The sequence below is a fragment of the Mobula birostris genome, chromosome 27 (genome assembly GCF_030028105.1).
Source record: "Mobula birostris isolate sMobBir1 chromosome 27, sMobBir1.hap1, whole genome shotgun sequence".
Classification (NCBI taxonomy): domain Eukaryota; kingdom Metazoa; phylum Chordata; class Chondrichthyes; order Myliobatiformes; family Myliobatidae; genus Mobula; species Mobula birostris.
In genome coordinates, this window is record NC_092396.1 from 17,614,108 (window position 1) to 17,629,542 (window position 15,435).

At 43.3% G+C, this 15,435-nt stretch overlaps 1 protein-coding gene across 2 annotated transcripts in view; it reads left to right on the forward strand.

Moving 5' to 3' along the window:
- chd5 (chromodomain helicase DNA binding protein 5) overlaps window positions 1-15,435 on the forward strand; it is a 99,933-nt gene that overhangs the window by 19,472 nt on the left and 65,026 nt on the right. For both annotated transcript variants that reach the window (XM_072244857.1, XM_072244858.1), the window contains 6 exons: window positions 3,092-3,210; window positions 8,119-8,354; window positions 9,301-9,431; window positions 10,276-10,402; window positions 12,304-12,470; window positions 13,985-14,209. In XM_072244857.1, the coding sequence (XP_072100958.1) occupies window positions 3,092-3,210; window positions 8,119-8,354; window positions 9,301-9,431; window positions 10,276-10,402; window positions 12,304-12,470; window positions 13,985-14,209 (1,005 nt within the window). The remainder of the gene's footprint in view (window positions 1-3,091; window positions 3,211-8,118; window positions 8,355-9,300; window positions 9,432-10,275; window positions 10,403-12,303; window positions 12,471-13,984; window positions 14,210-15,435) is intronic.

A 15,435-nucleotide genomic window follows, 5' to 3' on the forward strand; every position in this document is an offset into this window, starting at 1 on the left:
TGCCCAGAATGCGGCAATGGCAAACCACTTCTGTAGAAAAATTTGCCAAAATCAATCATGGTCATGGAAAGACCATGATCACCCGCATCATACGACATGGCACGTAATGAACAAACGATATCTGATCCATAACAACTCGGGCCATCCCTTTACTGGACCATAAAAATCTGTTCCTACCTATTTGGAATAATTCCACCTGCCTTTTAGTTTAAGCCATTGATCAGTGCAGTAATTGCCAAATGTTGTCAGGCTAAATGGAAAATCATAGTGACTAAGAGGCCATCCTGGGAAGCACATTCAAACACTTGCAGCTTACAGAGACTGCCTTGGAAGATAATTAACTTCATGTGGGCCAAGTGTAACCTGCTCTAGGCTATAGAACTGTCTTGAAACTTAATGTATCACTTGAAGATTTTAAACTGGACTTGGTATTTTTGGGTAAGGGAGATGGTGGTTGTTGGCAATATTTCAGCCAGAATTTCTGTCTGCACATCTCAGGTGTCGTAGGTCAACAGTACATTTTGCTTATTGCATCTCAAGCAACACCACCAAATAAATGTTCTGTGATGACTATCACCATGCTGGCACACGAGTCTGCAGACGTTGTACTCTCTAGGAACTCAGCAAGTCAGGCAGCATCTGTGGAGGCAGAAGGAGGTCAACGTTTTGGAGTTGCGTACCGGGTCTCGACCCAAAACATCAGTCATTCTTCTGCCTCTTCAGATGCTGACTGACCTGCTGAGTTTCTCTAGCAGTTTGCTTTTTGCTCCATTACCTCCATTACAGTTTGTGGAGCTCGTTGTGTGCAAATTAGTAGACAGCAGCATTTTGCATTTGTTTAGTGCCCAAGGGGCTTCATGACAGTTATCATCAAATAGAATTTGAGACCAAGCCACTTGTGATATTGTACAGGGGCTGAAATTCTTGGTCAAAGAGTTGTTGTAAGGAGTACTTTAAAAAAAAAAAAAAGAGCATAAAGGTGGAAAAGTTTAGCAACTTTTCAATTAAGGTCTGACAAAGGAAAATAGAATGATTAAAACCAGAAATTTATCTAGAAGGGGCAAGCGGGGTACTGTGGAGATCTTGGTGCTGGTCACAGAGAAGTTTGGTTTTTACTTTTGCTTCATTTTTATTGAAATCTACTTTCCACGAGTGGCTACACTTTGTAAGTACTTGATTAACAATATTGTTCTCAGTTATAGAGTGGAATGGTTATAGAATAAAAGGTCACCATTTGTACCTTTAGGCTCATGCTGGCTCTCTGCTAGACAACTGGTTGTTTATTGAATGTGGTGAGTTGAGGTGCCAGGTAAAAGTTTTGTGCATGTGTGAGAGACTGGAAGAGAAGGAAATGAGTATAGAATTGAGATGCATTCTGTTGTTTTCAGGACCTTTTGCCTAACCTGTCCTTGTTATTTAGACTTGTTTCCAAAGACTGAGGCTTGGACTGGTGCTAAAGAGTGCTTGTCATTTTATACCAAAACACAGCCACCACCTTGTGTAAAAAGAGAAATTTACAAGGCAAGAGTATGGTGTATGATCTTCAGCAGTTACAGCATTGTGGATCTTCAGGGGTTAAGTGAACCTTTTCAATGAAAGACTAATGTACACTCAGTTCAAAGGAAATTTATTATCAAAGTACATATATATCACCATATACATCACTGAGATTTATTTTCTTGCGGGCATGCTCAATGTCTATAGAATAATAACCATAACAGAATCAATGAAAGACCACCCAACTTGGGCATTTAACCTGCGTGCAGAAGACAGCAAACTGTGCAAATACAAAAAAAAAGAAATAATAATAACTAACCAATAAATATTGAGAACATGAGATGAAGAGTCATTGAAAGTGAGTCTGTAGGTTGTTTGAACATATCGATGATGGGGTGAGTGAAGTTATCCCCTTTGGTTCAAAAGCCTGATGGTTGAGGGGTAGTAACTGTTCCCGAACCTGGTGGTGGCCACTTTATTCGGTACAGGAGGTGACTACTGAGTGTATGCATGTGGGCTTCTGCTGCTGTAGCCTATCTACTTCAACGTTCGACGTGTTGTATATTCAGCGATGCTGTTCGACACACCACTGTCGTATTGCTTGGTTAGTTGAGTTACTGTCACCTTCCTGTCAGCTTGAACCAGTCTGGTCCCTTTCGTCTGACCTCTTTCATTAACAAGTTGTTTTCACCATGGAACTGGATACTTTTTTGTTCTTTACACCATTCTCTGTAAACTCTAAAGACTGTTGTGCGTGAAAATCCCAGGTGATCAGCAGTTTCTGAAGTACTCAAAGTACCCATACTCTGGCACCAATAATTATCTATGGTCAAAGTCACTTTGATCACATTTCTTCCCCATTCTGAACAACTGAATCTTTTGACCGCGTCTGCATGTTTTTATGCATTGAGCTGCTGCCACATGATTGGCTGATTAGATATTTACACAGCAGCGTAGCAGTTAGTGTGAAGTTATTACAGCTTGGGGAGTCAGGGTTCAGAGTTCAATGTCAATGTCATCTGTAAGGAGTCTTTGTACATCCTCCCCTGGGGAATGTGTGGGTTTTCTCCCAGGTGCTTTGGTTTTCTTCCACAATCCTAAAATGTACCAATTAGCAGGTTAGTTGGTCATTGTAAATTGTCCCGTGATTAGGCTGGGGTTATCTTGGGGTTGTTGGTTGCTGGGGGGGTGTGGCTTGAAGGGCCTATTTCACGCCATATCTCTAAGTAAATAGATGGATAGATGGGCAGGTGTACAGGTCAACCGAATAAAGTAGCTACTGAGCGTATATTCTACGTTGGGGACCAAGGAACTATAATGTGTTAGAACTATAAACAGCATGCTGGAAATATTCACCAGACCAGAACAAAGTACGCCACCTGAAGTTGTGGAACATGATTTGAGCCGAGATGGAGAGAAGTGCTGAGTGGAAAATGAGATGGGTGTTCCAGTTCATTGCCAGTGCTTGAGTTCAAAAGTCTGAAGATTGGAAGAGGAATGGGGAGACGAGGAGATCCCCAGTTTTGGGAGTAATTGTGTGAGAATTGTCCAGTCTCTTGGTCATGATCTGTTTACCTTTACCCATATTCTTCAGGAGCAGAAGTCCTCCACGTACTTAATGGACGACTGGGGTTTGGAAGATGTGGATTATGAGTTCACAGAGGAGGATTACCACACCTTGACCAACTATAAAACCTTCAGCCAGTTCCTGAGGTACACGTCTCTGGAATAATTGGTTAAGAATGTTCAAACTCTTTTTTTAAAGAAAAGGATTATTGTTGTTTTAGACCATAAGACCATAAGACAAAGGAGCTGAAGTAGGCCATTCGGCTCAACGAGTCTGCTCCGTCATTTTATCATAAGCTGATCCATTCTCCCATTTAGTCCCACTCCCCTGCCTTCTCACCATAACCTTTGATGCCCTGGCTACTCAGATACCTATCAATCTCTGCCTTAAATACACCCAATGACTTGGCCTCCACTGCTGCCCGTGGCAACAAATTCCATAGATTCACCACCCTCTGACTAAAAAAATTTCTTCGCATTTCTGTTCTGAATGGGCGCCCTTCAATCCTTAAGTCATGACCTTTTGACTTGCTTTTGCAGTTACATCCTTATTAAAGTGTCAGGCTGCTGAGATACTGTGCCATTCCAGACAGAGCAAAGCCTTTTCTTATTCAATAACAACCAAATGCACTTCATTTCGAAAGTTGGAGTCAAATCCAGTCTGTAGTAATAAGCATTAGGTGCGTTTCTAGACCCCATGTGACACTTAACGTGCCTTGTGGCTCTGTCACAGTGAATTGTTCACTGAATGCGTATGAACAACAATTACGAGTCGGACCAATCTTTCATTCTATTGTTGGAGCATTCAGTTAAAGATCTACGCTGCATCTCCAGGGTGCCTTAATAGGAGAGCTGGTTGTTCACTGGAGTGAAGTACTAGTTACAATTTGATGTCAGTGCACTTTCTAAATGTAAGTACTCTTTGGAATTAGTTTTGTCTATACGGAGTGGAGTTGTGACCTATACAACCTGTACAACTTCGAAAGTTGCAGAGTGAGGTTATTCAGTCCATCCTGCCTGAGCAGGGTGTTCAACAGGGATATCTGATTAAATAGGCTTCAATAGGTACATTTAACGTCAGAGAAATGTATATAATATACATCCTGAAATTCTTTCTCTTCACAAACATCCACGAAAACCAGGGCATGCCCCATATATATGCCTTCTGCTCTTTCCCCAGAAACTCAGTCACCTTCTCCACCCCGAGTTTATCTAATTCTAGATTTGGCTTTTATTGTTTAATCTCTTTTTAGCTGAAAGCCAGTCGTTCAGCCATTGTGTTGAACAACACAATATTCTCTGTAAATTAAAAGAAGGGATTTTCTCATCTCACTCTAAGTGTGTCCTCTGTTTATCAAACCCCTTGTCACTGCAGACAGTACTTCCCCATAAAAACAAAGGTGAATGTCAGAAATTTGATATAAAAAGATCAAAATAAAGTACTCAGCAGTGTCTATGGGACAAAGATAACATTTCAGCTTGATAGTTTAGTCTGTCCTTGTTTTTCCTTCATCTTGTTCCATCAGTGGTGATTCCACACACTACGTTTACGACTTCAACTTTACAGGTCAAACTTAAGATTCTTGGTGAGAGAACTGGTGGAAAGTTTTTTTTTCTCCAGACCACATTTTGCCATCTGAAAGATCAATGGCAGCCGACTTGGTTCTGAAATTTTAAAAGTGTTAATAGACAATAGGTGCAGGAGTAGGCCATTCGGCCCTTCAAGTCAGCACCGCGATTCACTGTGATCATGGCTGATCATCCACAATCAGTTCCCCATTCCTGCCTGCTCCCCATATCCCTTGACTCGGCTATCATTAAGAGCTCTATCTAACTCTTTTTTTGAAAGCATCCAGAGAATTGGCCTCCACTGCCTTCTGAGGCAGAGCATTCCACAGATCCACAACTCTCTGGGTGAAAAAGTTTTTCCTCAACTCCGTCTAAATGGCCTACCCCTTATTCTCAAATTGTGGCCTCTGGTTCTGGACTCCCCCAACATCGGAAACATGTTTCCTGCCTCTAGTGTGTCCAATCCCTTAATAATCTTGTATGTTTCAATCAGGTCCCCTCTCATCCTTCTAAATTCCAGTGTATACAAGCCCGGTCACTCCAATCTTTCAACATATGACAGGCCCGCCATCCTGGGAATTAACCTTGTGAACCTCCGCTGCACTCCCTCAATAGCAAGAATGTCCTTCCTCAAATTTGGAGACCAAAACTGTACACAATACTCCAGGTGTGGTCCCACCAGGGCCCTGTACAACTGCAGAAGGACCTCTTTGCTCCTATACTCAACTCCCCTTGTTATGAAGGCCAACATGCCATTAGCTTTCTTCACTGCCTGCTGTACCTGCAGCAGTGTTGGATGCAGACTTGAAGGTATATTATTTGTAGTGCTGTGGGAGAGGAGCAGTGCCCTATTGGAAGAGAGGTAGTATCTTATCCATGGGATAAATGAGATAGGCTGCTATGTCATTGTTCCCATGCACTCCTGGGGCTTTTCTGAACTTCGTTGTAAAATCCTCACTTCAATTATTAGCTACCGGTAACTCTTCTTAATACTCCCTTTGTTTCAGGACCCATTTATCTTGCTGCCTCCTGTGAAGTGTCTTGAGACATTTTTTTCTATGTTAAACCCCTAACTGAACTAGGGATTGCTAAGATGACGTACCAAGTTTTCTGTGAAATGGAACACTTTACATTTAAAAGTTTGCAGCCAGCTTCCGGGAGAAATGCATCCTTTCTTGGAATCTGGAAATCTCATCTGAACCAAAGACTCTTATGTGAGGGAACAGCTGGGATTCTCAAGAGGAGATTGCTGTTTTTTTTTTGTTTGATTAGTAGATCAAGGGATATGGAGTTAGGCTGGAAAAGCAGAGCTGAGTTGAAGGCCACCTCCAGGGCTAGAACATCAGCCTTCCATTCTAGTGCACTGTGTATTGCTGTTTTATCCAGACTTTTCTCAATATCTTCTCAGGGGATGTCAGGATTTTTGTCTGCCTCTTAACATTCATCTGTTACTGCCTTAAGCAGATGACCTGTTGTCTTGAAACACACCAGTTTTATGCAGGGACGGTACGTTTGAGGTGCTGTTTGGTAGAGATCTTCAAGACTTTGATTCTGCAAAGATGAAAGAGAGGCTGGTTTGGGACTTGAAAGGGGAACTTACAGGCAGTGATATTTTCATTCTGCTATCTTCCCCCTCCCCCCCACCCCCATGACACTCTCCAAAGTGGTAAGGTCACTGCTTCAGAAGGCTGCTTTATATCACTCGTGGGATGTGAGTGTTGCTGTAAAAGACTAGGTGAATTTTTGCTCTGCATTCTGTAGGTGATGTGCTCTCCCGCCATGGTGTATGGGCGGTAGAGGGAGGGCTGGTTCAGTATGATAATTAATTAAAGAAGTATTTTGTCCTGAATGGTGTCAAGTTTCTTTAGTGATGGAATTGTCCAGATCAGGCAGGGGGAAGAGTGTATGTTGAACTCCTTGTGGAAAGGTTTTTGTGAATCATTTTCCAGATAAAACTCTCTCTCCCGACCTTCTCTTTTCGTCATTATGGAATCTCTGCAATGTATCTTTGATATATGTCAAGTGAGACTTCCAATTAATAACATAAAGAGGAATGTTCTGTGGGATTTTTTCCCCCCGATTAATGTACTATGAACTCCATCTTCCCCAGCCTATCCCTTTCCTTTTCCTTCTCCTCCACAAACCTCCCTCCTTCATCCCCAAACTTCCTTTTCTGCCACTCCCCCTCAACCCAGCCTTTCTTTCCTTTCCCACCACTTGGAGTCGAACCAGCCCTCCTACACTTGGGATATCTCAGTGTTTTTGAGTACCTGAATGATGCTCGTGGTTTGTGCCCCAGAAAATGGCAGAGGATTGACAAGCAAATATTGAATGGGGCAAAGATTTTCTGTAGGAGGCACCCATCTGTTTTTTGTTAACTCCAGTAGTACCTATTTCACAGTGCTGTTGGCAGGGCAACCACACTTAATCCTGCACAAGTCTGAACTAAAACTGTGTTGCCTATTTCATCTTGCACCTGCTCTATATGATATATTATTTGTCCTTGTGGCTCCTGGTCCAGCAATATTTTAATTTTAAAATCTGTATTTTTTTTGTAACACCTCAAACTTCCCTTTCTCTCTACTGTCCTGCAAACCCACAAAACTTGAAACCTTGGTTCTCTTCTTCCAGGTTTATTGTACTTTTTGGACAATTTAAACCTTGACTTCTGGGGATGGCACAAAGTGAAGGCTAATGGATACACTGCGTGAGAAAAGAAAAATTATCCATTGACTTCTGCTTAAAATCCTCTAACTCAGACAACTTCCACAAATCTCTGTGTCATCACTAGACCTGTCATAGCTCTAACCTCTGGCAATTTTTCTCTTGAACCTCTCTACTTCTCAGTCCTTCTTCCAAAGGTCTCGCAAAACTTACCAAAGTTTTGCTTGGTATGATCCAGTTTAAGAGCTGGAGTTCTTTTCTGACCCTAAAACAAGGGTCAGACTAGTCATAAATATGTCTTACAATACTTGCCAGGTGTCTTTTTAACCTCAGATTTGGAGAACTGCCATTATTCTGTGCTTTTTTAAAATTGCTACTGTAAATCTACCTATTTGACTAATCAAAGGAATTCAGGACAACTGTTTCACCTAGGGAATGGCGAGAGAGTGAGACTCAGAGGCACAAGAGTAATTGAGTCAGTGAGTTGAGATGTCCATCAGGGGAAGCTGAATAAGCATCTGGACAAAGGAAGAAGATGGATGTATTGATTATGCTGCAAAGGTGCTCCTAAGGAACATAAGCATCAGATTGGACATTTGGACTGAATAGCCTACCATAAAAAATTCTCTGTAATTATTCCTCACTGTCCACGTCAATTTTAATTTGGAAATGCTCATGTGAGATACCTTGAGCCACTTAAGTACATGAAAAGTACTATGTAAGTGCAGGTTCTTTTTGAAATTTAGTGCTCTGCTGTTACCTTCAGCTTATTTATTTATCTTAAATACAGTGTTCATTGTTGTATCCTCTATTCTCCATCAGGCCGCTCATTGCCAAGAAAAATCCAAAAATCCCCATGTCAAAAATGATGACAGTGCTTGGTGCAAAATGGCGGGAGTTCAGTGCCAATAACCCTTTCAAAGGGACCTCAGTGGCAGCAGCAGCTGTGGCGGCTGCAGTAGAACAGGTGATCGTGGCTCCGTCAGTACCTATTCAGGTGCCGCCCCCTGTACAGCCTCCAGTTCCTCTAAGGAAAGCCAAGACCAAAGAAGGAAAAGGTAATAATCCCATCTCAGTAAAGAGAGTACAGCCACCCGTTTCAAATTCCAGAATCGTCATTTTAAAAATATGGAAAGCGTAGTGTAACTGTCCCAAGAATTTATGATAAGTGCAGAAATTTATGACTTGAAATAACTGGGAATTGATGATCAGAAAGAGATTGGGTAAATGCTTGACAGTAGGATACTTGCAACGTTTTGATGGCCTGACAAGAGATTTTGCATGACTGAGTCCTGTTGGGATGTGTTCGTCATGTGCGGATGTTGCTAATTGCAGGATTGAGTTTCGTGATTTTTTAAAAATCCCTTTGGATACAAAACTCTTCTAATGTTCACCCTGCTTCCGCAGGAAGGAGGGTGATTGTAGGCAAGTAGTGTCAGTGGATTGCAATTCTTGGTCACCACATCTGAGAGACATTATTCTCAGGGCAAGAGGGCTTAAGACTAAAAGGGATCAAAGTATTGATTTGTTGTGGGAATCTATAAGACATAGGAATAGAATTAGGCCATTCAGCCCATTGTCTGCTCTGCCATTCCATCATGGCTGATTTATTACCCGTCCCAACCCTGTTCTGCCTCCTCCCCATAACCCGTGATGCCCTGACTAATCAAGAACCTATCAACCTCTACTTTAAGTATAGCTAGTGACTTGGCCTCCACAGCCGTATCCAATGAATTGAACACATTCACCACCCTTTGGCTGAAGAAATCCCTCCTCCTAGGGAAAGGAAAAGGAAGCGAGAGCCCAGCCTGAGTGAGGGGAGTGAGGGAGAGAGAGCTCGGCCCAGCAGGGACCAGCTCAGCGGAGCACAGATGTTGATGGTTGACATTGAAAAGACAAGATCTGACCCCAGGCAGCTGCAGGAGTCCTGAGAAGCAGAGTATGCCTGTGTGAGGCAAAGCCACGTCCGGCAGATTAACTCCGGCTGTCATCGTATGTTCCCAGGCCCAGGGGTCCGAAAGAAAAGTAAAAGTGCTCGAGCTGCTGAATTAAAGAAGAAAGGAAAAGGGAAGAAGATGGTGTCCCTGAAAATCAAATTGGGAGGATTCAGCGGCAAACGGAAAAAGGAATCTTCGGTAAGCTGGACTCACTTTGGGCTTGTTGTATTGTTGATCTTCCTGGTGGACGAGTATCTTTAACTAATCCTGAACTTCAGAATCAGAATCCGGTTTGTTGTCAGTGGCATATATCATGACGTATTGTTTTGCTGCAGCACTATAGTGCAATCCATAAAAAAAACTATAAATTTCAACAACAAATTATATATACATAATATTGTAATATATATTTTATATACTGTACTGTGCAAAAGTCTTGGGCATGGAATAAAATTCTGTTAAGTGAAAATAATGAATTGAAAAGTTTCTAAATATCAAAAAGTTTACTCTTAAAGAGTAACAGTAAAAATCTAAAATCAATATTTGGTGTGACCTACCTTTGATTTTAAAACTGCCTCAACTCTCTTATGGAAACTTCCATGCGGTTTCTTTCGAAAATTGGCTGGTAGGTTGCTCCAAGCATCTTGGAGAACTTGCCACAGTTCTTCTGCAGACTCTGGCTGTCTCACTTCTGTCTCTCCAGGAAAACCCAGATAGCCTCGATGATGTTGGGATCAGGGTTCACTGGAAGCCATATAAAAAATCTAAGGTGCTTAAGGCTTTTGCACAGTACTGTCTGTCTGTCCGTAAAACAGTGAGGGAGTGTTGATGGGTTGCTTTATTGCCCGTTCAGAACTCTGATGGCGGAGGGGAAGAATCGGTTCCTGCGATGGCTCATTAGTGGGGATGAGTGATACCACACCTGGAGGAGGTGCTGGTGAGGTAGCTCTTTATAGAACTCAATCCCAGCAATGTTAATAAAGGAATGTGGAAAATCTGTACCTTTAAATTCTCATTGTCCGTGTTATGTTCGCGTCTACAGAGCGATGAAGATGACCACGGCGAATCCGATCTGGACAGTGCCAGTGTCCATAGCTGCTCCGTGCGATCCGAGGGCTCAGCTGGTTTGGGCAAGAGGAGGAGGAAAGGTGGCAAGAGAAAAAAGAAGTGTAAATAATCCACTATTTCGTGACGGAATCTCTTCGTAGGGGCCTGCATTGGGTTTCTGTGTTTGTCCTCGGACTGGCGGTCGGAGGACCTGATGCAGTGTGTGGGACAGTTGCTTACGCGGGGGACCAGGTTGTGGTCTCAATGGTAGATCCATTACATGGCGAGGTACCCAGGGCAGACCGGAGGAGGGTTCTTGGTCTGTAGTGAGCTGACTGATCTTGGCCGGAGCAGCCTTATTATTGCTGAGTGAGCAAGAAGGAAATGTAACTAGAGATTGTGCTATTGAGCTGTGACTGGGTGCAGCCTGCACAGCAGGGGGAGGCCATTCAGCCCCTCTATCCCACACCACCAGTTAATTCAGAAATAGTTTACCTGGACCTCAGCTCAGCTTACACACCTGGGAATCACAATCATTGACACTCTTAAACCAGAGACCAAGGAAAGCTCTGATTCCCAAACTTTTGAAAGAGTGTGTTCAATAATTTTAAAACCTTTTTGTGGATAAAATGCCACCTGATTTTTGTCCCTGAAAGGTCCATTCCTAATTTTAAGCATGTGTCCTTGACTAACTTCACCTGAGCCAGTAGTTTCTCCCTGGATGAACCTACCATCCTTGAATATTTTAAATTCTGATTACTCTTTAATCTTCTATAAACTGAGAAATACAACCTGACCCAATGCGACCCTTGTAATTTAACCTTCTAATCCTACTCTTGATATGCGAACTGGTTTTGAAAGCTGAACACTGAGCTGTACTGAATCTGATCTCTTTCCATTTTGTGCTTTATGCTCTGTGATTTTGCTCGTTTTTGTGTGTGTGTGTGTGTGTGTGTATGTGTGTGTGTGTGGGGAGGTGATGTTTTTTCTTTCAGTGAGTTCCTTGGATTTTGTTTCGTGGAGAAGATGAATTTCAGGGTTGTTTACTGCACACACTTTGATAGTAAATGTACTTTGAATCATTTGAATCCTGACGTTCACCACTTAGGGTTATGTATGATTCGCCCACGGGGCGTGGGAGCAGCAGGATTTATTGACAAGGTGATTTTGCTTTTAAAAGAAAACATGAGTTTTATAAACAGAGGGACAGGATGTTAAAGCAGTGAAATAGTTACAGAATTCAACATGATTCGGCTGAGCAATGTGAACAATTCAGGGCTGCACCTTATGGGAAAGATGATGAGGCCCTGGAAATGAGACAAAACAAGGATTAACTGGATGGCACTGCAGATGAGAGGTTTCAGTATTGAGGAGAAGTTTGAAAAAACAGGACTGTTCACCTTGAAATCAGAAAGATTAAGGGTGAGGAGGTGGCCTGATAAAGGTTGTGGAGAAGATGGAGTTTTGGTTGAGAAGAAAGAGCTAGCCTGTTTGGCCAGAGAGTCTATTACCAGTGGGCACAGAGTTAAAGGATTAGTTAAAGATCCAGTTCAGGGATGAGGCTAATTCTTTTCAGTCAGAATTGTTCAAATCTTGAGCAATCTAAATCATGCCAGCTAATTCCATAATTAATTAAAAAAAATTAATTTTGAAGGGCCCTGTCTCCACCACTGACCGTTGAGCTGCTGATTCTGGTTTATAATTTGTTTAGTTCCTTTTACTTTTAATGCATATTTTTCCATCTGGGTTGCATTAAAATCCAGTCACAATATTGTGCCTTCCGCCTCAACTTGTTTTCGCAGGACCTCCCCTTGTGTTTGAAAACCTTAGCACAGTATTATTAAATCACTTTTCTTCCAACAAAGTGTCGTCAACTGTGGAGTTTCCTAACACCAACACAAAAATTTCACCCCCCCCCCAAAAAAAAAATTGAGGTACTGTTGAGTGACAGCTCACTTGACCCTTTATTGCACTCTATTGCGATGCCATCATTTCCCTGACTATTGCTTCTTTTAATTGCCAGTGGAAGAAGGTGATGGCTACGAGACAGACCACCAGGACTACTGTGAAGTTTGCCAGCAAGGAGGGGAAATTATCTTGTGTGATACGTGTCCTAGGGCCTATCATTTAGTCTGCTTGGACCCCGAGATGGAGAAGGCCCCAGAAGGGAAGTGGAGTTGTCTGCACTGTGTAAGTGTCAGCTTCTGTCCGGTTGCAGGCTGCTGTGAGTTCGTTTGTGAGCGGCAATGTTGCTTAAAAAAGAGAATGTACACTCAGTGGCCACTTTATTAGGTTCGGGAACGTGCCCAATGTCCTCTTCCACTGCTTTAGCCCGTCCACTTTGACGTGTCATGGGTTCAAAGATGCTGTTCTCCACATCACTTTTGTAATATGTGGTTATAGAAACAGAAAACCTACAGCACAATACAGGCCCTTCGGTCCACAATGCTGTGCCGAACATGTACGTACGTTAGAAATTACTTAGGGTTACCCATAGCCCTCTTTTTCTAAGCTCCATGTACCTATCCAGGTGTTTTTTAAAAGACCCTGGATATGTGAGCTACTGTCACCTTCCTGTCTGCTTGAATGAGTCTAACCATTCTCCTCCGACCTCTCGCATTAACAAGATGTTTTTGCCCTCAGAACTGCCGCTCACTGGATGTTTTTTGTTTCAGAACTTGAGAAACATGTGTGTGAAAATCCCTGGAGTACCTGAGATACTCAAACTACCCTGTCTGGCACCAACAGTCATCCCATGATCAAAGTCACTTAGATCACATTTCTTCCCCATTTTGATGTTTGAACTGAGCAACAACTGAACCTCTTGACCATGTCTGCATGCTTTAATGTATTGAGTTACTGCCACGTGATTGGCTATTAGATATTTGCATTAACGAGCAGGTGTACCGAATAATGAGTGACTGTACAATGGTAAAGGAACCCCCCGCATGCAGTCTGATACTCAACCACGTAAGAATAGGAAGATCCCAGAATGATATTGCACTTAACCCCAACATAATCACAATCCAATGACCCATGCAGCACTGGGGAGTAGACTCGTCTCTATGAAATCACTGAGGCAGGATTTGCTCAAGTCCAAGTTAATCGTCATTCCACTATGCACGTATATGCAGCTAAACGAAACAGGTTCCTCCAGGGTCAAGATGCGAAATGCTATGTAGGCACACACAGCACGTAGCTTATATAGTTACAATAGCACATACGGGTGCAGAAGTTCAATTCACCCGGTCTGTGCTTTGCAAAAAAACCTTCCCTTTCCCCTTCCTCTAGCCCCAACACTGCAATAACTATCCTGACTGAATTTTCTGCCCGTTGCTGCATTTATTGCAACTTGGGTAAGGGTATCACTTACTAACGTTTATTTCTCATATTTCATTGCCCTTGATAAACTCATAGCGGAATGTTACCTTGAACCCTCTGCGTTACAGTGAACGGGCTAACACAATTCTCCAGGATATGAAGGGGCTGGATTTCAGTGTGGTACTGATGAAAGGGTGGTCACTATTTTCCAAGTCAGGAAGGAGCGTAGCTCAGAATCAGCCGAGCTCTGATGACAGTGGGGTCTGTGTCTCTACCAGCTCTGGCTGCGGCTGCTTTGGCGAGCCACTGCTGCTGGCCGACGGTGATGGTGGTATCTGTGCGCCCCCCCCCCATTTAAAAATTATCTCTGGTAATACCTCCAGGAAAAGGAAGGAATCCAATGGGAGGCCAAAGAGGACGAAGAGGATGAGGATGAAGAGGAGGGTGTGGATGAAGAAGATGATGATCACATGGAATTCTGCCGCGTCTGCAAAGATGGAGGCGAGCTGCTGTGTTGTGACTCCTGCCCTTCCTCTTATCACATTCATTGCCTTAACCCCCCGCTGCCCGAGATCCCGAACGGGGAGTGGATTTGTCCTCGTTGCCTGGTGAGTCTAAAACTGGCCTGAGTCTAAGCCGTACTGACCTCCTCCAAGTGCCTCTAAGTTTCCATATTGATGTGTTCTTCTTTCTCTAAAGCCAGGGTTTGGAACAGATTCTCAGGAATGGTCGGAGGTTAACAGGCCTGGGTGTTATCAGCACCTTTAACAATGTGATGCACGAGTCATTCATTTCCAGGTCTTGTGGAAAGGGCAGCAACCTTTCCGTTTCTTTAGCATATTTGTTTTTTTTTAAGAGACCGAGTTGCTAGCTGGACGCTCAACCCAGCACGGACAGAAAGCATGCAAGGGAGCCGGCCGGATTCGAACCTGTGACCGCTCGCCTCAGAGTCTGATGCGGGCTGTACCACTGGCCGGAGTTGATGCATGAGTGCTCAGAGGCAACTGGGCCCGTGTGCAGTGATGTGAAATCTGGGACCAAGCTTACCCGTGAAAAAATTTAACCTCGATTCTCTGAGGTCCATGACCATGAGAACGCTGAAGTTTGGGTTACTGTTAGTTTTGGGGTTCCACCTTATCAGAGCTGCTGTTGGAGAGTTTGAGGCATCCATCTGCTTCCTGGTACTTTCCATGTTTCTGGTTGTCCCAGTGTGTCCTTCCATCCTCAGTAATTACCCCCTCCCCACCCACATCATCTGCTCAGCTCTTCCCCTCACCCATGGAAATGCTTGCCCCTCACAAAATGATCGATTACCTAACCTCTTCCTTCACGTGTCCCCTCTTGAACTCACTTCTGTTACAGGGGAAAGCTTGGACCTCATGGCTGTTAGAATATCAGAGACTATTTAATCGGCTGCTTCAGAAGTTGCCGTGGGTCAGATTTGAGTTGTAAATCGTGGTCTGGCCATCCTCCTTCACCCCCCCCGCCCCTTGGCTCCCCCCGGCCCCTTCACACCCCCTGCCCCTTCACCCCCGCACCTTGGTCTCTCAGATTGTACAATTGTTGTTCTTGACTGAAATGCTACTAAAGTGCCCTGCAAGTCTGGGGTAAGCTTTTGTAATGTGACAACGTAACTGGTACAAGGTAGGAGTGAATCGGGAATGTAGTAGATTGTGGGATGAAGGTACAGGACTGTGCTAAAGTCTTAGGCACAAATACAGTATATAGCTCGGGTGACTAAAACTTGTGCACAGTACTGTAGTAACTTTAAGTTTTGCACTGTACTGCTGCAAAAAAAAACCAAATTTCATGACATATGTGAGTGATGGTAAAC